Genomic DNA, 25,321 nt, shown 5'->3' on the forward strand with positions numbered 1-25,321 from the left:
TATGTTTAAAATCCTATGACCGTGAAATTGACCAAAATGGACTGTGAATTTGGTAGGGCCCCACCTATTATCATATTAAGATGAATGCATGAGGAATTCTAATCTAGTAGTTTACTTACTTTATAAACAGATTTTTGATGGATTTCTTCTCACTTGACCTAAACATAGCCCAGAACTTCTTGCATGCCTTCTTCAGAATGATGTCCACATTTGATGAGATATTACATCTTTTAAAAGGCGAACCGAAAAGAGAAGTTATGCCCTCATTTCTTAGGTGAAAAAAGCATGGATTCAACTTAACTCAACAAATCCTGGATCGGCCACAGAGGGCATCCTTTTAGGTTTATTTAGTGAAGCTGCAGACTATGCTTTTGAATTCCAGTTTCACTAATGGGCAGAACAGATAAAATGAATTCCATCCATCCACTGGAAAAGGTACTTTCACCAATTGATGAAAATATCTCCAGTATCTGGCCAATAGTTGTTGGAAACCACACTTTGCTTAATTCCTTTACCAATTCTAAGGCCATGTGTATACGTACAGTGTTGCCTGCAGCAGTCCTGTTGGCATAAAAAAACCTGCCACCTCCTTGAGCAGCAGAAGCTATGTCAGGAGGATAAGCTCTCTTGTGGACATAGCACTGAGCACTTATGTCAGTGAAACTATGTGACTTGGGGGTGGAATATTCACAGCCCTGAGTGCCATAAATTTTGCCAACATAGGGTGTAGTGTAAACATAGTCTCAATGGATATTCTCTCGGCTTTTCCTTCCTAGTGACTAGAAAGAATTCTGCTATATTCTGCATTCGCTCACCTCTGCCAGGAATGTGAATGGTTGATGAAGTTGAAAGCACAGTTGTGAAAACTACTGTAGCAGTTGGCTTCCTCTTTTTTCTTAACACTATATTAATGAATCCTCTTTAGGATAAGATAAGGTATGTGATTTATACAGCCCTTGACAAACGGGCATCTGGCTACCTTCCTGATTTAGGGTTGGTCTATACTGAAAAGTTACATCAGCATAGCTCTGTCTCTGAAGGGTGTGGAAAAATCCCCCCTCCTAGGAAATTTATTTAAGCCCATTTAACCCCTGGTGTTGACAGTGTTAGGTTGATGTAATAACCAGCTCTCGGGGAGGTGGATTACCTACGGTGATAGGAGAACCCCTCCTGTTGCTGTAGTAAGTGTCTGCACTGTCCCTGAAACACTACAGCAGTATAGATTCAGTAAGGTATTCAAGCACTTGCCTAAGGCCTGGTCTTCACTAGGAAATTAGGGCAGTATAACTATGTTGCTCAGGTGTGAAAAATCCACACCCCTGAGCAACATAGTTAAACTGACCCTACCCCCAGTGTAGACAGCACTGTCAACAGGAGAATTTGAATTCCAGTGTCAGCTGTTCCACTTTCAGCAGTGTCAACAGGAGAATTCCAGCTACTGCCTCTTGGGGATGTGGAGTACTTATGATGAAGGGAGAATCCTTCCTGTTGGCATAGGTAATGTCCTGACTGAAGCGCTACAGCTGTGCCATGGCTGTATTTTAAGTGTAGACAAGCCCTAACTTTAATCATGTAAGTCAGTCAATGGGACTACTTATGTAGTTGAAGTTAGGCCCATGCTTAATGCTTTGTCGAATCAATCCAGTCCTGAGGACCCAATCCAGCGCCCTATAAAGCTGATAGATCTTTCATTAATTTCAATGGGCACTTAGGAACTTCTTCTTCTATTGGTTGCCAGTTCAGGTCAAATGATAAAATTTGCCAAAAATGCAGTTTTTTATCTTCATTGTTCTGTTTCTGTGGAACCCTTTGGCCCATGACATCAGGAACACCACCATCACTTCATTGTTAAAAATCTAAACTTAATTCATCCTGTAGAGTTAATAATTAGTTGAAATTAGCTAATAGCCAGTGAAAATCAACAGTCCACATTCCCTGCTGGCACAGCTCCATTATGCATTAACTTTTTCATTTTTACATGATTTTTAAATACCTAGAGATGTTGCATCATGACTAAATCCTATAAAGGCCTATGCTGCTAAACCCATAAAAGCAAGGACATTTGGATTTAATGTTTTAACTAGGGCATTAACTTGCCTCATTATGTTTAAATGAGAACTTTCACATTGGTGCAAACTTGAAAAGAACACATACAAAAATAAATGTATACTTGACAAGTATTTTTCTTGGTTGCCTAATTTATTCTCCCCTTATTACCCAGCTCCTTCACTGGCTAATAGCTGGACTCACTGATTCACTGCTTCAGGAAACAGATTACAAAGAAGAAAAAGAAATGTGCCAAAATTTGACACACAAATCAATAAATCATATGGTCCTTTAAAAATAATGAAGGAAAAGACTCCCATTGATCATGGCTGACAGTGATTAGAAATGCATGTTCCCTTGAAAAGGGCAAACGAGCTGTTGATGGACTGCAGATATTGTATGTGTAGCTTACACTGTAGGGTATAACAAAAATTAATGAGTCAGACACATGACATGTAGGATCCTATGGGATTTCACAAATTTCTATAGAATTGTGTTGGTGAAAAACTGAGTTTAGAGTGCAAGTTTCACAAAGCACATGTTTGCCACACTTTTCATTTGCAGGAAACAAATAGCCAAAACATAAATGGTAGTTGGAAGATCTATGTGAGCAGATGGAATACTATGGTGACTTTGCATTTCATCTGAGTGGGTTTTTGTTGTTTGTTTTTTAATGAAAACATGCTAAATCTGCTGTAATCTGATTTAGGTCACTGACATTCGCATAGAGGAAGTAAAATTGACCTTAAAATAACAGCAACTTCCTCCTTCCTGTAATAGTCAGAATTTTTTTTCAAATATAAGTATTTCCCGTGGCTCAGTACCCATTTCAGTAGAACTAATTTTCAAAGGTGCTGAGACGTGCAGCTCTCATTGATTTTCGGAGCTCAGCACATCCATCCTTTCTTCCTTAAAACTTTGTGGTGTCTGAAAATCAGACCACAAATTAATAGTCAGAGAGCAAGCTGTTCAAGAAAGGTTAACTAGCCTAGTTCAAAACCAGGCTATCTGTCGGCATTTCGTGTGTCAGCATATCCAAGTGTCGCTGGTGTGTTTTCTGTATCTTCCTTTGCAGCACATTAATATTTTTATTTGTGATTACTTGAATGGATTGAGCATAGGAAATGCTCAGTTTTTCTTGGTTTGGAATACAATGAGCATGTCTCACTTTATCAGCATAAGCTTATTGACACTGAGTTTTATTTTACCTTTGACTGCAGACCTCTATTTGATTATCTTCCCATGGTTTTTGCAAGATGAAATATTCAGAAATGATTTTAAAATGATGACTGTGGAACAGACAGAAGATCATTGCCAGCTGCAGGAAGAAGCTTTCTGATGCTGGTGATTAGACAGCTGTGGCTGCAGTAGAAAGTACAAATTCTCTTTTGGGGGGGCTCAGTGTTTTGCTCAACAGTGCAAGTCTTCCATTTGATGTGTCATGAACAGCATCAACATGCCCACTTGGATTTCCTTCACAAAATGGTGAAGTTCTATTTAAGATGTAGAGAAAACTCTAAGGAGCACTTTTAGAGAGTAAATGAATACCAGATGAGGACAGAGGGGGCAGTGGGGATGGGAGACAGTGGCTCCCTGGTATCATCCTCCTAACACATTCTCCTCTTAACAGTGTGATTACACATGGGAATTAAAGGGGTGCTGAGCACCATAACTACACCTGGGGATGCATAGAGAGATGAGTAAGACTGTGACCAAGGCCAGAAAGGGCAGTTTTTGTAGCACTGCAGAAAGGCAGCAGACTGTGTCCTCTTCTCCTCTGCTAACCCCATTGATTAGGTCAGGGGTTCTCAACCTTTTTTTCTTTCTGAGCCCCCCCTCTTCCCCCAGACATGCTATAAAAACTTCATGGTCCACCTGTGTCACAAAGGCAGGTTTTCTGCATATAAAAGCCAGGGACAGTATAAAGGGGTAGCAAGCAGGGCATTACCTGGGGCCCCACACCACAATGGGCACTGCGAAGCTAAATTGCTCAGGCTTCTGCTTCAGCCCCAGGCTTCAGCTCCGTGCGGCAGGGCTGGAGGCCATACTTCCTGACTTGCCATGGCTTCCCAAAGACCAGCTTTCTTTTGGAATTAATATGCAGGAAACTCTGTGAGATGAGGCTTGAAAGTGAAACAAAGGAAAACTGTCTCCCTTCCCCAGTTTTTATCATAGGGGAATGATATAGTGCTCTGTTGTTAGTCCAGAAGCCAGCACAAATATCTGCTCTTTAGAAGACAAAACCTCACTTAACAAAAGGTGCAAATTTGAATACTGCATTTGCCACAAAGTATCTCCTTTCAGTGTTCCCTGATGTCTTATAACAGTGGTAAAGAATCAAATAAAGAGTTTTTCTTCTAATGCTGAACAAGGAATTTTATTAAAATAAAGGAAACACTTCTCTTGTCTCACTGCTTCACTGGAGAACTGTCACTTAGAACTTCCCCATCCCACTCCTCTCTGGCTTCCTGCTACAGCTTTAGATAAATAGTACCAATATCATCACACTTGGCATCTCTAGATTTTCTGGTGAGAGTCCCAAGGCAGCTGCCACCCTGTTGTGGATTTCTGTGCCTGCGGGTGTCAGCCCCTCAGGGCAGGGATCTGCTGTTCTTTGGTACACTCAGTGCTTAATTTGCAATGAAAGAGGTGCCAGGCCTCAAGCAATTTTTTTTTACTTTCATAACTGATGTGGCAACTGGGCAGCACTACAGATACATGGACTCCCGCTTAGCCCCTGTTTATCCATGCTGAAAACTTCCTAATACCATAGTTATTAGACCAAACCATAGCACAGTACCTAATGCTCTTCTCTTGGAAGTTGTCCAAGCATGGTTAGGACATAGATACTGCATCCCGTTTTTATGCTCACGTAGATTCTGAATGAGTCTCTAATTCAAATGTAATGCTATATTTATTACTACTGGACACGTGGCCACATTTTATAAAAGTGTTTTTTATAATTAAATTCATAGAATCATAAAAGAGAAGATTGTTTCATGACACAACAGTCTCTGTCTTGTAGGATGATGGATTGCTTTCCAACAATGTAAGATTATTGATCTATGTTTGGGGATGAGGGAGAACACACTCACTGAGGTGTCTTGTTATTGCATTATTCAGAGCATAAATGGAACAGTATGTACCAGAGTGTCATACATGTAAGTGTTGCTGTTTACCCCTCTACATTCCATGTAGCTAATACCAGGTTGTAGGAGAGCTGGAGCAATGCTTTATGAATGAGAAGTGTGGTTAGATCTCCCATCCATCCATCCATCCCTGCCTGTAGTCCAGGTGGACTACTCGTGTTGTTCTCATCACATCTTTTTCTATAAGTTCTCTATGATTTTGTTTAAGCGATATCTTATGATTTTCAAATTATTCTCTGAGAAAGGTAGGCAACTTGATAGACCAAAGTTAGAAAGAAGAGGAATTGAAAAAGCAACAGGCCTCTTTTCCTTTCATCAGTGTGGATTATCTGTGCTGTATATCTGAATAACAGGTACTGTAAAAGCTTTGGTTTCTTTAATGTAGTTCTCTGTGTCTATAAATTAAAATTCATTTTAAACTGATTATGAACATCAGCTGCCCACAAAAGATTAGGAATCCTTAAGGAGCATTTAGCCAAGCTCTAATCTTGTATACAATTAAAATCCTCCTGCAATTAGATCTAGACTTTGAAATTCAGATAGATTAAGACAAAAGCTCCTTAAAGAGAATAGTGAGATATTTTATTGTATGTAAATGGTATATAAGCTCAAGGGCATACACACACACACAGGGAGAACATGATGGCATGCTTCAATGTAATGGTTTGATTGGAATGAGTGTGAGCAGTCCTCTCACTCACTCACTAGTCCTGAAGGGAGTTTGTATGAGAGATGCTTCCTCATGCCAATAAAATATTTATAAAGCCCAGCACTATTGTATATTCCATGTATGTTAAAATATTTTATGAATGTTTTAGAGAGTTTAAAAATAAATGTATTTGGACTATGTTTTGTATCCTTCCACATGCAGTAGCCTTCTGCCTTAGTTGCTAAGGCTGGGAAATAAAGAGTCTGAGAGGTAGGTGCCCAAATACCACTGAAATTCATTTAGTTGGGTGCTTAATTCCCTTAGGACCCTTTTTCCTGTCCAAAAGCCTTATTACAGGAAGCCCAGAGGAAGATGTAAAAATCTTTAAAATTACCAAAAATAGCTTTGATAAACCTTAAAATGACATGATTTTAAAGTCCTGTATCTCAGGACTCTCCCCTTTCTCATGGTATTAAACACCCATTTCTAGCCCTGGAATGCAGTGAGATACGGTGCTTTAAAGCTGTAACATATTTTTATGTTACAGGCTGAGGGATGTGCTGGCCGCCGCTTCCCACAGCCCCCACTGGCCTGGAGCAGTGAACCATGGCCAGTGGGAGTTGCAGTCAGCCAAACCTGTGGATGCAGCAGGTAAACAAACTGGCCCAGCCCGCCAGGAGGCTTACCCTGGCGGGCTGCATGCCAAAGGTCGCTGATCCCTGGTTTAGCACATGGTTCCACAGTTTATTGCACTGATATCATCAACAACACCCCCACAAAAGTTAGGGAGCAGAAAGAACTTTGTCTTAAAAATAACTGTGAAACAGAAGAACGCTGCCACGGAAATCTTCCCTGCACTGGTATAAGCATAGGAAGCAACCACCCTTGTTGGAGACACTCATGATAAAAACAACGAGGAGTCCTTCTGGTATCTTAGAGACTAACAAATTTATTTGGGCATAAGTTTTCGTGAGCTAAAACCCACTTCATCAGATGCATGGAGTGGAAAATACAGTATCACTTTTTCCTCCCTTGGTATTCACCCCTTCTTGTCAACTGTTGAGAATAGGCCACTTCCACCTTAATTGAATTGGCTCGTTAGCACTGCCCCCCCACTTTGTAAGGCAACTCCTATCTTTTCATGTGCTGTATATTTATACCTGCCTACTGAATTTTTTACTCCATGCATCTGATGAAGTGGGTTATAGCCCACGAAAGCTTATGCCCAAATAAATGTATTAGTCTCTAAGGTGCCACAAGGACTCCTCATTATTTTTGCTGATACAGCTACCACTCTGAAACTCCTCATGATGTATCCCTCAATATCTCTGAGGTAAAGGTTTATTTGTGGTGTTATACAGACTGGAATTCCGAGGTTGTATTCACATAGGAACCACAGTGTAGACACAGATGTCACTAAGGAACGTGTCTTTTCCTGGACAAATGGCTTGATTTCCTTTTTCTGTCCCAATATCCAGTTGTACATTGCAGTCAATATTTGCACGGAACTTGTTTCTTTGAACAAACTGAGTGTCTATCTCTTACCACTCCCAAGTTTATATAATAATCTACTTTGAATTTAGAACACAAGAATGGCCATTCTGGGTCAGACCAATGTTCCATCTAGCCCAGTATTCTGTCTTCCAACAGGGCCGGTGCCAGATGCTTGAGAGGGAATGAACAAAACAGGGCAATTATAGAGTGACCCATTTACTGTTGTCCAGTCCCAACTTCTGTCAGTCAGAGGTTTAGGGACACCCAGAGCATGGGGATGATTGTGGGGAGTAAGACTTCTCTTTGGAGACAGAAGAATGAAATAATAGGTCTTTTCTTGGTTAGGACTGAACTCACACAGGAAAAATGATAAGTCAAAAACACCCAATCACCTGTTGGTGAACACTTTTCACGAAGTGATCATTCTATATCTGACCATTCAGTCCTCATTCTCAAAGGAAACCTGCATGTTAGGGGGCTTATTCCTTCACCCACTTACTTCCCTGGTCCTTCTCGCATGAACAGAGAGCAACAATACCCGAAGTCCAAAGCTGCAAACAATTCGATGTTTATTGGGGTGAACTTCCAGCAAGCATGATTCCAGTTTCCTTCCTTAGTGTCCTCCTTCCCAGCTCTGACACCACAGAGCCTTACACCTGTGTCCCTGTTCCCATTCCTGCCCTTAGCAAAACATGATTCCAACTTCCTTACTCCCATTCCCTGTTCCCATTTCCCCCTTTAGCAAAACATGATTCTAATTTTCTTACCCCCATTCCCTGTTTCCATCTCCCCCACCCACACCCACCCACTTCCTCATTGACTACAGATTATATAGTAAAACTTGAGTTCTGCTTAGCTATATCTTAACCAATCATTTTCCTGAAATTTAACTAACCAATCCTAACATATTGTAACATGATTATGTAACCAATTATATCCCACCACCTTAATTAGTTTACACCCAGCAAAATTAATTATACAGCAGACAGGAACAATCACAGAACCAGACAGAGATTATACAGACAAACAATAGCAAAGTGCAAACTATAATGACACGACAATACAGAAGTGAGGATTTCACATCCCAGCTATTGATAAGTGAGTTCTTGCCAGACAGGATGCTATCAAACTAAGTTTCCTTTTACATTTTCTAGGCACTTCCCTTTCTCTGGAGGTGATAGGAATACAATCCTGTCCTGATAGTGCCTAACAGCCCAATAGCACCTTATTTCAATATGACTAGTTTGGAATGTGAGGATGTGACTGTTCGCTTCCCAGCTTATGGCTGCCTCTGCTGCTTAGCCAAAGGCCTTAGCCTAAGAACAGGGCCTCAGACTGTGAAAGTAAGAGAAGGCCCTTACACCAGCAGACAGTGATTTTGATTCTCTCTTTTATACCTCTATAATTAGCCAAGTGATAAGAATATACCTAAATTCTTAGAGTATAGGCCTTTACAGACAGGCCTGAATATCTATATCCTAACACTCCACCCACCCACCCCCCTTTTTTTTTTCTTTTGGGATCCTCCTGCCCAGGTATCCCTGGAAAAGCATAGGACATATGGCGACACATTTCCTGATAGGGCCAGGCATCAAGGTGGAAGGTGTCGATATTCCATTTGTCCCACTGCCCCTTGTGTAGTATAGTGCCCTGCACCTTCTCTCGTACGGGCATACCACACCTATTCCAATTAGTGTTCCAGACTTCCCATTAGAGTGGGCCTGAGAAGGTTGGGTCTGGGTTGTCTAGTACACTGCAGGGTTTGGAGGGCTTACTACATTACTTATAGGTTATCTCCCTATGCAACGTAACACAAGTACAGTTAACACTACAAAATCCACAGCAACACCGAGTCCTGACCACTGCAGTATGGTCCAACATCCGAGACACCCCCAGAACACTGCCTCTCCTCCTTCGATGGGGTCACGATCTTGTGTCCAGTTGCTGGCAGTTGCAACAAGCTGCTCCTGCAAGTTTTGCATGCTTTTGTCCATATCATAAGTCCATTGAATGTTCACAGAGAAATGGGATATTGTCCAAACCAGTTTGACCACTTGGTATGGAATCAGGTAGTAGGCCCTGGCTTATTCACAACAATAAGATTCACAGATCCATTTGTGCACCAAAGTCCAGATAGCAGCATGTAGATGTGTGTAGTTTGGTTATGGGCTGGTGTAATTGTGCCCCAGTAATATGTACATTCCCAGAAAAACACCTTACACACTGTACACCCAATTGTCCACCCCTTGCATAGGCCATTGATCCTGCTCCTCTATAGTCATAGGAGAGGGGCACATCCAAACATCTATTGATTTACACTATTTTACACACCCCTCCATTAATTCCCAGTGAGCTCCTCCCCTTTTCATTATTTCCATAGGGCTTGTGGGGGCCACCTTAGTTGCCATTCCATTTCCAGGTACCACGGTAGCTATTACACAGATGCTGGCCTCCTAGTTGAGCATTTTGCATTCTCATACACATCTCCCCCGCCCCAAGGTCAGCCTTTTGAAGCCATCCCCCACCCATGTCATGAGATTTTCTGTTCATTAAAACACAGCAATGCTAGCAACAAGACAAACACCACAGACAAACACAAAACACAGATCCATGGTATTCTGGGTTATTTTTCCCGCTGGCGCCAGCTTGCTTGTAGAGTGTCTGAAAAACAAAAGAAACAATTTCCTTCCCCATGGTGGGGACAGATGCTTAATAATAATACCACTTTCTTTTACAAATTTCCTTGCTAATTGCAGGAAAAACAGAAGAATTACCTCCAGGCTGTCCTTATTTTGTTCTATAGTCAGGCTAGTGAATTACCTCACTCACTGGTCATTTATGAAATTCATGAGATGGTGTACCTCAGTTTCCCCTCTTGTACAACAGACCAAGTTTGCAATAGTTTCTCTGCTGTACCAAGCTTTAAGTTTATTCTCAGGTAATAGCTGAGACACAGCTTCAGATTTTAGCACTGTACACACACACACACACACACACACACACACCTCCCTTAAGGTTAACCTGTCCCCCTTATTTTCAGGCTTGACTTGTTTTTTTTCACCTCCCTTTCCTGGAGGGCCATAATCTGAGTCTTCTAGTAGCTTGTTTGCTGACCGGATGTATTCATTATTTGCAGCTCCTTTGTGCCTGTCAGCTAGGTAATTTGCATTTACACAGAGCTTACTAGCTTGCTTCTGGATCCAAAGCTGTTCGCAGCTCAGACACTGTCTTAAAAGGGAAGCATTTTACTTCCACCAGAGTTCTGATTACTTTCATCTCCTGCTCCAAATCACACAGAGATCTGAAAAAGAAAGCACAACCTATTGTGGCCTCTTTTGGAGCCCTAATAGGATTTTAATTGAGTACCATGTTTTATTTGCATTTCTTTTACCCCTTCTGCAATAGGCACTCCACACGTCCTGGGAAAATGCACATTCCTTCCATATAGTTTAACCTCCATAACATTATATTAGCAATATTAATTTTACACAAGGTGTAACTGCCTCCCCCATGCCCACAGAGTTTTCATGCACACCCAACAAAGCAACAATCTGATCCCCCAGAGCCATCCCAAGGCTCAGTGTTCCCATCATTCCTCCCCTTTTCCTTTTCTTTTACCTGTGCGCACACACACAAAATTCTGTTTTGCCCAACATCCCTTGCACTGTGATTACTCTTTTTACACAACTGTACCCCGATTACACTTCCATCTTGTACAACTAGACACAACCAGGGGCAGCCAAGTTAAGTTCCAATAGAAACCCCTTCCATCCTTTAGTGATTTTGATTACATTACCCAATAGTCAAATAATTTTGATCCGATTCTCTCTCTGCCTGCTGCCTGCAGCAGTCCCTTATAGACCATTTCTGTGGGAAAAGGGCCCGTGTTCCCTCAGAATAGCTATAAAGGCTTCTGTGGACAGAAGCATAGTGGTGGTAGTAGCCACTCTACCTGACCCCCTTGGATAATTTAATTACCAAGCTTCCATCCAATGTGACTGCACAGAGTTGCACATACAGTTACATGTATATAACTGGGTTTTATCATTAAACAAAAACTTCTTTCTTGACAACTCACATAAGTATCCAAAGTACTCTCCATTAAAACTTCAGAAAAACAAAAGAGCATGGAAAGGCAGGTTGCACTTTGAAACTTTTTTTTTCTCCACTCCCCTAGGACCAAGTCTCAGATCCAGTCTCTAAAGGTAGTCTGTTAACTCTGCTTTTGACTTTAAACCCTTTTGTGCCAAATCATCTTTAACTACCCCTAACTAATTTACAACCCTACAGCAGCCCTTGCTGAAGCAGCACCTAACTTGAAAGATTACTGGCAGCTTCCCATAATGCTGCCCTTACTTCAAACCTCTCACAAGCAGACTGAAGTTCCTCCTTTCCCTGGAAGGCATTCAGTCCCCATGGGCAGGGACCTTCTTCCACTACCCATGTACCAAGGAGGGTGGGCTCCTCAGCCACCCCCCATCCCTCTGGGTCCCCTAACACTTCCTCCATTTCCTTTTTAATCTCATCCCAGGTTGACCCCTGTACCTGGTATGGGCTCTGGTTCTCCCTTATCCATTTATCCAAAAAATCCTTTACCCTGACTTTCCAGAACCCGCAACTACCATCACGAGAGTTCGAGATACCCCCTCCAAGCAGCTGCGCGGACTGTTGGGGAGGGGGACTTACAGGCTGCCACTCCCTATCCAATGTGATGCATCCGAGTCACGGCACCAAGATGTTAGGGGGCTTATTCCTTCACCCACTTACTTTCCTGGTCCTTCTCGCATGAACAGAGAGCAACAATACCCGAAGTCCAAAGGTGCAAACAATTCAATGTTTATTGGGGTGAACTTCCAGCAAGCATGATTCCAGTTTCCTTCCTTAGTATCCTCCTTCCCAGCTCTGACACCACAGAGCCTTACACCTGTGTCCCTGTTCCCATTCCTGCCCTTAGCAAAACATGATTCCAATTTTCTTACCCCCATTCCCTGTTCCCATCTCCCGCACCCACTCCCACCCACTTCCTCAGTGACTACAGATTATATAGTAAAACTTGAGTTCTGCTTAGCTATATCTTAACCAATCATTTTCCTGAAATTTAACTAACCAATCCTAGCATATTGTAACATGATTATGTAACCAATTATATCCCACCACCTTAATTAGTTTACACCCAGCAAAATTAATTATACAGCAGACAGGAACAATCACAGAACCAGACAGAGATTGTACAGACAAACAATAGCAAAGTGCAAACTATAATGACACGACAATACAGAAGTGAGGATTTCACATCCCAGCTATTGATAAGTGAGTTCTTGCCAGACAGGATGCTATCAAACTAAGTTTCCTTTTACATTTTCTAGGCACTTCCCTTTCTCTGGAGGTGATAGGAATACAATCCTGTCCTGATAGTGTCTAACAGCCCAATAGCACCTTATTTCAATGTGACTAGTTTGGAATGTGAGGATGTGACCGGTCGCTTCCCAGCTTATGGCTGCCTCTGCTGCTTAGCCAAAGGCCTTAGCCTAAGAACAGGGCCTCAGACTGTCACAGTAAGAGAAGGCCCTTACACCAGCAGATAGTGATTTTGATTCTCTCTTTTATACCTCTATAATTAGCCAAGTGATAAGAATATACCTAAATTCTTAGAGTACAGGCCTTTACAGACAGGCCTGAATATCTATATCCTAACACTGCATAACACCTTCAAACGATGAGCTAGGGAGCTTAAATTCATAACTTTGCTAGATACTAAAAATCATGGACTGAATAGGGACACTGGATTTATAGTTTATTACAACAATCTCTAACCCCCTCCCCCGCTGCTTTTTTTCTTACCTTTGCCCCCTATGACCGGAGAAATGTTAACTGGCCACTTCATCTTAAAGGGTCCCTTGAAATATGTGTTAACTTATACATTGTCTTTAGCGGTGATATTTGAGTACATTTCACAGTCCTAAAGAAGAGCTCTGTGTAAGCTCAAAAGATTGTCTCTCTGACCAACAGAAGTTGACCCAGTAAAACGGTGGCCCTCAATCTTTACAGACTACTATACCTTTCAGGGATCTGATTTGTCTTGTGTACCCCCAAGTATCACCTCACTTAAAAACTACTTGCTTACAAAATCAGACATGAAAATACAAAAGTGTCACAGCATGCTATTACTGAAAATTGTTACCCTATAATTATAAACTAAATCAATTGGAATATAAATATTGTACTTATATTTCAGTATATCATATACAGAGCAGTATAAACAAGTCATTGTTTGTATGCAATTTTAGTTTGTACTAACTTCGTTAGTGCTTTTCATGTAGCCTGTTGTAAAACTAGGCAAATATCTAGATGAGTTGATGTAACCTGTGAGTACTCCCAGGGGTACATTTACCTCTGGTTGAGAACCATTGCAATAAAAGATATTACCTCATCCCTTTCGTCTCAGTGGAAGGTGAAGACATTTTGGGGTAAGTTTCCATCCCCCTCCCCCCCCCCGCCATGTCCTTCAGTCCCAGGACTGCCATGGGGAGGGGGATAGCTCAGTGGTTTGAGCATTGGCCTGCTAAACCCAGGGCTGTGAGTTCAATCCTTGAGGGGGCCATTTAGGGATCTGGGGCAAAAATTGGGGATTGGCCCTGCTTTGAGTAGGGGGTTGGATTAGATGACCCTGATATTCTGTGAGAGCCAGCTCTTGGGGCCGTGGTGCAGGGCACAGAACGTGCATTTGCAAAAGTGGCCAAATTTAAATTCCTGCACAAGCCCCTGATAAAAAAGTAGACTTTTCTATACTGTAATCTTATTCCTAAGCAAAATACAATGTACATTAGTGGGCTTGAAGCATGTCTCAAAGTTGACTGTGCACTGGGACAATTCCTGGCATTTGTTTTAGTTTCCTTGCAATATGTCTATAAATGTGGTGATAAGCTTTTTGGAGAAGGATTTATGAGCTTTCCTTGGTAGCCTGGGTTTGTCATTGTATTACATACAATGTTTTATTGTACTTGGTTTTACATTGATTGCACAAGTAGTTGGGGAGAAAAAAAGTTGGATTTCTCATATTGTTTTTTTTTCTAGCTGGTGCAAATGGTGGAACCCAGGCAGGAATTGCTGACTTTGTGTTTAGTATTTAAAATACTGAAAAGCTCCTGTAATTTTTGGATAAGGTCTTCTATCTTCTGTTTTCTTTTCCTCATTGCTAATAGGAAATTCTTTGTCCTGTTTCCTAAAGTGAAGAAATCTACCCTTCATTAAGTTTGCAATTGTTTAGCACTCTGAAGCATAAATTGATTAGGAAATACTTCACAATCGCCCTCAAAATGCAAGCCTTTAAATAAATGTTTTTTTAAGCTATTCTTACACTTTCTAGTGCTTTTTATAGTGTCTAAACATGCTTTGTACACTATTCTTTGACTCTGCTGGGCTCCTGGAGAGGAATGAATTAGAATATTGTGAATGCTTTATATATTTAGAGAACTTTTTTGTTTGTATCTTTGTCTGAACTTCTTGGACTGAATTAATTAATGGCAACGTTTCAAGGCCAAGCTGAAATCCTAGTTGACTTAACACTGGAGCTCAGTTTGTATTCTACATCAAGGAAATGTTTGGAAAGAAGAGCACCATTATCAAAAAGATTTATGCAGATAGTTCTGTTCCTTAGAGCAGTATATCTTTACGGCCGGAGTTAGGGTTTAATGTTAGAGTAATTGAAAAGGAAATGCAGTCTTTGAGAGAACAATTTTATTGAATTGAATGCTGGGGGTTGGGGAAAGAAATCTGAAAAGTATGACTTCTCCCCAACCCATGGTAACTTCATGGAGTGAGTAACTAAAGCAAATTTAAGAAGCTGTCCTTTTCCTAAAAGCCTCCACAGGTTTTAGATTTGTGCAGGGCCATAAGGCTATAAGTCAAAGGTTCAAAGAGGTCTCAACTTAGACTCTAAATTTGTATTTGCAGTTTTTACAAATGTAATCATTTGTGGGGCAAAAAGAACAGTTTTGAGGGGACAGATTCACAGCTGGTGTAAATGATTATGGCTTTACAGAAGCTAATGGAGCTATAACAATTTATACCAGACACGGATCTACCATGAAATGTTTGACTGAGCACTCTTATGATAAGGATGTTAGAAACTGGAATCCTGTTATTTGGTCCACAAGTGTAAGTGTATTCACAAAACTGCTGGTGAAGTTGTAGGGGCTCATTTTGAAAAAATGGCCCATCGTATATTTAACCCTATGTTTCACTCCATTTTGCACCAGGGAGTGGAAGAAATGGTGCTTGCTCCAGAAAATTGTGTTAAATCCAGGGTGGATTGATTTAAATCAAAGAGATTTTAATCGCCAATTTTAATTATGATTTAAATCAGCAGCAGGACCTTTGATTTAAATAAATGTTAATGTTTTGCATTTATACTTTTTAGGAAATTAACTAAAGCAAGGTTTATTCTCACTGGATGAGATACATTAAAACATGGTGATTTGCAGTTAAATATAGCCTTTACGATACTTTTCTTCTAACCAGGAGGATACACCAGATCTATACACATTTAAGCAATTATATAGCACAACTTATATTGCTTCAGATTCTTAATGTTAACCTTTTTAATGTTAGAAAATGGTGAATGATGCATTTCTTATTTACTAGGGCCCAGATTTTAAAAGATATTTAGGCATTGCTATGCTGTGATCAAGGAGATCACTGGGGATCAACTGATCAAGGAGCCCAAATGTCATTTCAAAAAGAATTTAGTTACTTAGGAGTCTAAATTCTAAAGTCGATGAACTTTTTAGGCTCCTAAGTGCCTACATTTCTTTTTGAAAATGAGATTTGGACTCTTAAATCACATAGGCGTTGCTTTGCTGAGCACAAGCAACGCCTAAATACCTTTAAAAATCTGCACCTAGATGATGTCTGTTTTACTTTTGATTCTCTATTTGGATGGAAATTCAATTAAAAATGCACAAAAACACCATTTAAAAATTTTTATTACATAAAATTACCTTAAATGTGTTGGATACATAAGAAAAAAAAAGTTTACCAAAACATGTTTTGCCTTTAAAAGTGATTTATTAAACAAAGCAATTGTTATCTGTAGTTAATTGAAATGATTCTGGTCACCACAACCTTTAGAATTTTAGAACTAGCAGATCTCATCCACTCATACCTAGTTTTTATTACTAGATTGAAAGGAAAACAAGTTTTTCTGCTTTTTTCAAATTCCAATTGGTTTCTTAACTTGGATGAATTAGTTGAATATGCTGAAATAAAGAAGATATTTATCTGCAGTAGAGGCTATTGCTGTCAAAAGCTGGTTTAGCACTTCAACAAACTCTGGTTCCAGATGACTTCCACCAGTTCAGTAGTATGACTTTTTTTAAAACGTGACAAAACCATGAACCGCTTAATACTTTCTTGAATTTAATTTAAATTATTTGACTAGATCATCATATGTTTAGGCCTTAACATAACTTATCAATTTCAAATTTAATTTTAAATAGGTTTTTTTAAAATAAACATGTATTTAATTTAATTTTTCAAAAAATCCATTTTTAATTTAAAAAAAAAACCCTGATTTTTATCCACCCTGATTAAATTGCAGAATGCGTGAGTGCCATGTACAACGTGTAAATGACATCTATACTCATGCAAGGCCTTCAACATGGACAATGCAGTTGTGATTTTGTGGGATACCAGTGGACATGTCAGGCCAGAAGTGGAATAAGCCAAAGTTTCCCTCTAAAACTAGTGGATTTTCTCCAGTGAGTGCCATGGAAGCAACATTAATTTCTGCTCTATGCTGTGTGAGCCCCATTGGAAGTGTGATGGAGAGCATGTGCAGAGAGGGGGGAACCAATGGCAGTGTGGTCACAGAGCCAGGCAGTAGAAAGGAAGGCCAAGGAAGGTTTCTTAATGCAGTTAAGAGCAGAAAATTTTCAAACTGGGAAGAGCTTCCTTGCCAGTCCAGAGATCTTCCAGGTTGATTACGGCTATCCCTTGTATTTCTTTCGATTGCCTGGGCCTGATTCTCCACTTCCTTGCACCTTGTATAGTCACTTAATGCTGTGTAAGGTGAGTACAATGTATTGATGGCTGCACCAGGTGCAAGGCAGTAGAGTATTAGTCCTTTTGTGTGGATGAGACCTTGTTTTTATCCGTTCCGTGCTAACACTCATCCTTCTGGCTAAGAGGAGATTGACATTAGTGGTTTCTGAGCCATGGGAACGTAGATGTAATTTTCCCTTTAGGAACATTTGTATAGAAGAGGATTGTTTGGCCTTTTATATTGATTTAAAATAGAAACATTCTCACTACTGCAAGGTTAAATAAGTGACATAATTCAAAAATTAGGAAACCATACAAATAGTGACCTCAGTCTAAATTTAGGACAGCCCTAAACCTCTGACTGCCAGAAGGTAGGAGGGGAAGACAGTGGTAGATCACTCCCCTGTATACTCCCACTGAAGCTCTGGTATGGGCAACCGTCAGAGACAAGACACTGGGCTAGATGGATCTTTTGTCTGACCCACTATGCCCGTTCTTATGTTCCTGTTATCTCTCAGAGAGAGTAATTAACATATGGAATAAATTAAACAATGTATTTTTGCTTTCAAGAGAAATGTACATTAGAATTGTTTCTGGAGGAGGAAATGGTGTATGGTGAATACGCAGAAAGATGAGGTTATGATCAGCCAATTGAGAATAGGTGTATTGGGCTAAATGGCTGTTTTCTGTTCTAAAAATGTTTCATGATCTCATGTGGAAGAATGTGTAAAATACTATGATCTCCTTGTGCAAATTCACCATATTGGGTGAAAACCTACCACAAAGGTCGGACATGTTTATGCATGTACAGTAAAAACAGTGAAATATGCACTGTCAAAAACCACACCCAGGTAACCTTATATGGAAGTGCAATTTACAAGTTGAATGGGGCAGTTACATAGCCCCGAGCCACTATGATAATTGCGGGTACTGTATTGACAAATGCTTTTCTCACTAAGGCCAAGGTCTTAGTGCATGACCCTCTTCTTGGGTCTGTCAGGGGAAAGGACAAACATATGCCATGAAATCTAGGTGACAAAGGTGACAAAAGAGAACAAAATATAGGAAGCCAGAAGGTATTGTATTCATTTGTCACTGAAAAGAAATAGGTAACCAGAATGTACTGCATGAAGAGCAATCATGTGAGCCTTTTGGCTGGAACTTCTGTAGCTTTAATCTATTTGTGAAGGTTCCTGGGGAATAAAATTCCTTTGTCTGGCTAAAAACCTTCAAATCATGTAGCATACAGAAATCTGAGTCTGATACACATATGTGAAACTCAGAAAAATCACACTAATTGTGCTCAGCTCTGTCTAGGCTATTGTTCAATGCCAGTAAGAGATGGTTTTTAAATGTCTCAAGACCTTGATGTATGAGTTTGCTTTTCCCCTAGCAACGTAGCCCCTGAAGCATTATAGCTGTAGCTTCAGGGGATGCAACTGCTGCTCTGGCGTCATCAATCAGCTCAGATAGCAGGTGAGGAAACGGAGTATTCGGCTCCTGAGGGAGACAGGAAGACTCTGTTTCGCTCTCCAGTGAGCCCTTCTAAACAAATGAAGGAGCAGCAGCAATTGGGACTGGAGAGAATGAAGTCCATCCCTCTGCTCTGGAGGAAATGTGTTTTGGTAGGACCCCTCTTCTGAGAGCATGGAAACGGGAAGAAATTGCATAATCTCAGGTGATTTTTGTTCACCGCCAAAAAAAGCTCACCCCAAAGGCACCACAAGTCTTGTCCTCAAAGTCTGGAAACTGTTAAAAAGCATGCAGTGCAAGACTCTGACTTTCCAATAATGGGTTTTTGCTGAAGGGCTGTGTTTTCAAAGGGGCTTGTGCCCTGTACAGACACCTCCATTTAAGCATGCAAATGATGTTTGTGCAAAGAGGTCCAATAGTTATGTTGCTAACTTGCTCAATGTGCATGAGCAAACAGTTAACTTGTGCAAATAACTGCGTGTGCAAAAGTGACTCACCACTGCAGTGCACTTAACCTGCTTACTTCCCTGGTTGTAGTGGCCAATTACATCTTGGGATTTTGTGGTGGAGTTTGGTCATTTTCAGGTGAGGCACCTGTGAATTGTATGAATGGGGGTAGGCTCTGAAGGCATTTAGGGGAAAAAAATTAAAGCATTTATCATTCCTATATTGTGTACAGTTTTGATCATTAAAAAGCAGGACTGGTTCCCCTGGGATATTTTTACTTTAATTATGTTGACTAAAAAAACCCCCAACCACTTATGCTCAAAAGAATAATTTACCATGTGTCTTTTTCAGTTCTTTCTTTTCCCCTCACTTTTTCTTTTCTTTTGTATATTTTCCTATTATATTTTCTAAAACCTATTTAAATTTGCTATTTACTTTCTTTGCTCTGTTTGTCTCATCTGATTTCTATTATATTTTTCTCCTGTGACTATCTCTTTTCTCCTTAGTTTTTCATTTCTATAACACTTTCCAACACTTTTATGTATTCAGTGATTTTACGTTAGCTCTTTTAATTTGCATTCCCCCATATATTTATTTTAATTCCTTTGCCTGAATTTTTTTTCTCCCTGTCCTCTTCCTCTTTTCTCTGGTCCCTTCCTTTTTCTCCCAGCTTATCTCTCACCACAATGCTGTGGGAAGGACATGTGCCATTGAGATGCTAAGCCCCCTCCACTCCCATTGACTTCAGTGGCAATGCAGTGTGCTCAATCCCTTGTAGCATCAAGAACCAAGTTAGAAAATGTGTCCCATACACACGAAATCCAATAGTACCTCCTTTTCTGAGCCGAAAGGACTTCCCTGGTCCGACAGAAGCTAAAGAATAAAGACAAGGAGAATTGCTGGCTCATTGAAATTGGCGTGCCCCATCCTCTTTAACACTGGATGGCCATGGATTTCCTCCAGAATTATAGCGAAAGCCCTGGACAAGTCAATGCTTACATTCCTGCAGTACAGTGTGTGCAGTGACACAGGGAGTCAGTTGGGCATGTGCCAAAGGCCATAACAAAGGCCAACAAATAATTTCTATGTCATGAGAAAATCATGACAGCAGGAAAGTGTGCAGTTTGGGTACAGAGAGACCTCCTCCACCCACAGCCCAACATGATTGGTAGTAGGGAGACTGTGAGGCCCTCTGCAGAGGAGAAGGACATCAGAAGCACTGAGTTCTATGAAGAGTCAGGGGTGCATGTTATCTTAATAATGCAAACCCCAGACCCAGATCTGCCTAGTTTTTTGCTGGAAACAATGGCTTTTCAGTCTGTTTTCTGCCCCCATGCCCCCAAAGCAGGTTTGTCTGGCTTTAGCTAGTTGCCAAGGTGGGTGGAGCTGGTGATTTTCCTTGTCAGCCAGTCAGGCTGCATTCCCAGCTTCAGCAATGCCCCTGTTCTCTAAGGATAGTTTCAGAGAAAGCTAAGGGAGGAGTCCAGGTCTAGATGAGCTGAGCACAGTCAGCAGGGGAAGGAAAAAAGGAGGGAGAAATGCCCACCAACACCAGCAAGCCGAGCAACTGCATCTGCTAAGCAAAGAGGCCAGCCAGCCAGCCCTGCCTGAGTATTAGGTAGTGGGGTAAAGGGGAGGAGGGAAAACTGAAGGGAGGAGAGGAAAGGAAGGCTAGGGAAATGGGAAACTGGGGGACTAGAAAGGGAAGATGGATCAATAGACCAGGGGAACCAAAATAAGAGAGTTGGAAGAAGGGGACTGATGGATAGTAGGCAAAATCAAATTGATGGCGGAAGATAACTAATGGATGGAGGAGGAGTGGGGAAAGAACTGATAGTGGGAAGGAGTGGATTGATGTAGTTGTGTAGGGATAATTGAGGGATGTGGAGGGTGCCAACTTCAGAATTTTAAAATTTGCATATACAATTTTTATGTGCATTTTTCTTAGGTTTTTTACTCTGTCAATGTAGGCAGGTTTTGTCTGGGGAAAATCTCAAGTTAATTTATAATAAAATTGCACCCCTCCCCCACATCTCCATCCACGCTCAAAGTAATGGAAATAGGTTGGAAACTTTCCTAAAGGCAACATTCAAAGGCAAGTGTTTTCTTTAAATCAACAGGAGAGAGATTTGCTGCATATCAACTCAAGTTTCCCATCCGTTCATAGATATATGGCTGCTTCTGTGGAATAAGTAAGTTTTACTGATTTTTTTTTAAATTGTTTGTTTATGTAATTGTATGTGTATGTATGATGGGGAGGAGGGGGAGAGACTGAGATGGTGCCCTCTTCTGGATGGAAGGCCGGAGCTGCTCTCAAATATGTGTCATAAGCCCAAACACTGTTATGACTCAATAATATTTCTTATTTGTATAACTGGCACCAAACTCCAGGAGCTAAACTCTAGGGAACTCCAGATGCTCAAGGACAAGTGGTTTTTCTAACTGGGCCTTCTGTTGTACTGGTTAGTGTTTACATAAAACTGTGTGCACTACTGGATGGAATGTCAGACCTACTCATGTGACCCTTAACTTGAGAGGTAGATGCTTGTATTTTGGAATTTAAGAATATAAATCTTATGCCTCCTTATGATTGTAAAGTTCTTGGTGACCACTGAAGCACTTTAAAATAAAGATTAAATAGTACTCCTGAAGTAATACTTATATTCAGCCATATTATTACCTTAAACACATTTTTTTTTCATTTTCTGTATGTCTAATTCACATATATACTGCATTAACCAACATCTTAATCTGATATAGGTCAGTGTGTGTGCATATGCTGTTTGTTTTTTGTATTTAAATTCATATTGGAATGCTATATATGTGTGATATTGTGTCCTTATTTTGATAGTGTTTAGTATTTGAGAAAGTGATTGGCCTCAAACTTATACAAAAAATCATATATACAAGGTACTTTGTATTTCAAATCTTATTTTACTGCATTTGTTCAGGCATGTTGTTTCCGGAATTCATTTTGGTGCTTGGAATTCATGTCTGTGGCTTCTTGAACCAATAAAATGATATTTTAAGGCCTTGTTCTGGAGTTCCAATATGCACAGAGCTTTTAATGAAGTGAAAATTCTGAACATGGAATGGCTAAATACGAAGGCCCTAAATCAGCATATAATCATATAATTGAATAATCTGAAAAAGAAAAACATTCAGGGTTCATAACTGTGTGTATATTTAATATTGCTAATGAAGCCTTCACCATAGTATTTTAGATATTGTGAATGATAAGTGAGTCAAAATCTTTGTAACTAGGGGAACCGTAGGAATGGATTTTGACTTTTTTAACACTACCTAAACAGGTTTATTTGACAGAGTTCAAATGTTTCATGAATAGTTGACTGCAAACATGCTTTTGTTCATACTTAACATTTCCCTATCTTTAATAGAAACCAGCTGGCTCACGTGTTTGCAACAGTCTCATTTTCCAGAGCAATATTTTTGAAGTCTGGGGTTGTAACCCAAATGTGGGTTGAGAATCTGTTGTCCTGGCCTCAACAATTTTCTACAGACCACCATTTTTTACTTTCAGTGGGGGAAAATGTTTCTCTTCTTTATGTTTGTGACAATAATATTCTAATGTAAATAGCTGCGTTAATTAGCCTATTATTTAGCCTTAACTATATCTCACTAGGGAATATGCAAGTCATTAAATTTTCAATAAGAATGTATAAATTACAGGTTTTGATATTTTAATTGTGAAATTATCACATTTGTATGAATATGAATATAAAACCTACTTTGTCCATAATACAGCATTGGCATTTTTTAGTTTTGTCGGTTTTCTTTTACTGAAGCAATATTAAGATTTCTGTCATAAGTTCACAAAAGGATTTGCAGATATAAAGCCATGGAAGAAAGAAATAGAGTAGTTTAGTAGTCACAGAAGTAAAATTTTGGTGGCAGGTGGAATAAAATTGGGAACCCTTGCTCTGGAGGTTAGCCTAACAAGCAGATAAGCAATAAGAAAAGGAGTACTTGTGGCACCTTAGAGACTAACCAATTTATTTGAGCATAAGCTTTCGTGAGCTACAGCTCATTTCATCGGATGCATCCGATGAAGTGAGCTGTAGCTCACGAAAGCTTATGCTCAAATAAATTGGTTAGTCTCTGAGGTGCCACAAGTACTCCTTTTCTTTTTGCGAATACAGACTAACACGGCTGTTACTCTGAAACCAGATAAGCAATGTTACTACTTAATGTTAATGGAAATTCCTCTTCAGTTCACTAAATAGTAGCCTGTATTTATGCAGCTGGAGGTTTTGAATTCAACCTCTCAATGCATGTTTGTAGTTTAGCTGGTGCTGATGATTAGCTGTGGATTAATGGTGAATTTTTTCAGTGCAATTTTGTCTTGTCTTCTTTCTGTGTTAAACATTCAAATTCCATATTTCTTGTGCATAGGGAAATCAAAGTGCAAAATTAGTGGGTAGCACAGTAAGAAAGTTCACTTTTCTTATTTTTCTAAGTCAGGACTTTTTCATATGCACTGATTAGGCTTAGTGGGATTCAATTTTTATATTTTTTTATAATTTTGACAGGTCACATGGATTATTTTAAAGCTTATTTTTTCCCCCAAGTTTTATCCTTTTTAATTTTCACAGCTGTGGAAAAAGATGGGTTTTTAATTTTTCCCTGAGCTATATTGATTTCAATTTTCAAAGTTGGGGGGAATTATGGGGTGTGTGTGTCAAACAATGGAGGGGAAGACAATAATTATTTAATGACACTAGACTCTGAGATTAAAAATATTAAACCTTTATAACCATTACAAAACAAATTATCACCATCACGAGTCAAAATGTACCAAGTAAATATCCATAAATCAAACACTAATAAGTTCTCAAACAGCATTTTTCTAACATTGCCTATCTGTAAATGTTGATTGTCACTGATGCAAATATTTTTTCATTGTTTCATTGTATGTGTGGTGAAATTGATGTTTACCAACATTTACTGATAAAAACCTAAGCCTTCCAACCCCCACTGATAATAAATATCCACTATTGCATCATCTTAATATTTGCAGCGTGGCCATTTTCCATAAAACAAAATGGAACCAAGGATTAAGCAAGCTCTATCTTGTACGTTTTACACTCAAGCCCTGTGAATGTTGCAATTTGCTGCTCTCTGTGCATCTTGTCAAAGATTTGCTATTCCCTGAACAAGTTCCCTTTAAAGTGTTAATCGTGCTTGGCCCTCCAAAACAATGATGTTGTAGTTGTTCGTGCTGTTATAGATTCTTATGATAACACATTGAACTTATGAGAGTGCACTTGCCACTGGATGACCATCAGTAGCGTGGGTACAGAGTTGGGTGAGCATCAGGTAGAAACTTGAGAGGTAGCCTTATCAGAAGAAAACTCTTTGTGGGAAGGCGTGACAGTGTGTGGGAGTAGAGAGGGTAGTAGGGCTTAATTTGTGCCAGGGTTAAGCCCCCCCACCGCTAGGGTTGGCAGTTCATAGCCCTGGCACTTCTGAGCTTGCTGCATCAGTTATGAATGTTAAAAAAGAGCTTGAGCCCCTGCACCACTTTCATTACAAATTAAGCACTGGAGGATAGTCACAAAAATAAGGAAGGGTGTCTAAAGTAGATGGAGGAGGAAGTATCTTCGACAGACAGACATAGTTCTCAAAGAGAGAACTTGATCAGAACAGAGTTCTGAGACTCTGAGAACAGTGTTCACATCTGTCTGTGTATCTGGTCCAGAGAGCTCCTGGTCCAAAACATGTTACCTAAGGACCCATCTCTAGAAGAGCTAATTGCAAGAAGTAGTTTTAGAAATACATTCTAATTGCATTTTTTGTAATTTTCTAAGTTGTGAAAAGTACCAGACTTGTGTGGAATTGATAACTTCTGAAGGTTGCCCACTCATATAAACAGTTACTGTGAATATTTATGTGGCTCTTACTTTTAAAGTCTAGTGTTCTTTAAAAAGAAAATGTACTAAACAACTTTAGAGCTCAATTTAAAAGAAAAAATTACATACAAACTAAATATAATAATAACAAA

The 25,321-nt window shown here is 39.9% G+C and overlaps 1 protein-coding gene across 3 annotated transcripts in view; it reads left to right on the forward strand.

Moving 5' to 3' along the window:
- Window positions 1-25,321, forward strand: part of PHYHIPL (phytanoyl-CoA 2-hydroxylase interacting protein like) — a 195,559-nt gene that overhangs the window by 83,722 nt on the left and 86,516 nt on the right. For 2 of the 3 annotated variants that reach the window (XM_084633932.1, XM_084633929.1), the window contains one exon: window positions 21,420-21,491. Coding sequence is in view for 1 of the 3 variants with exons in the window: in XM_084633929.1 (XP_084490055.1) it covers window position 21,491 (1 nt within the window). In the remaining 2 variants the exon portion in view is untranslated. Of the gene's footprint in view, window positions 1-20,899; window positions 20,918-21,419; window positions 21,492-25,321 lie in introns of those variants that run through there. The other variant, XM_084633933.1, reaches the window with a different exon arrangement.

This window comes from Lepidochelys olivacea, assembly GCF_965140295.1.
Source record: "Lepidochelys olivacea isolate rLepOli2 genome assembly, chromosome: 7".
In the NCBI taxonomy this organism is placed as follows: Eukaryota; Metazoa; Chordata; order Testudines; family Cheloniidae; genus Lepidochelys; species Lepidochelys olivacea.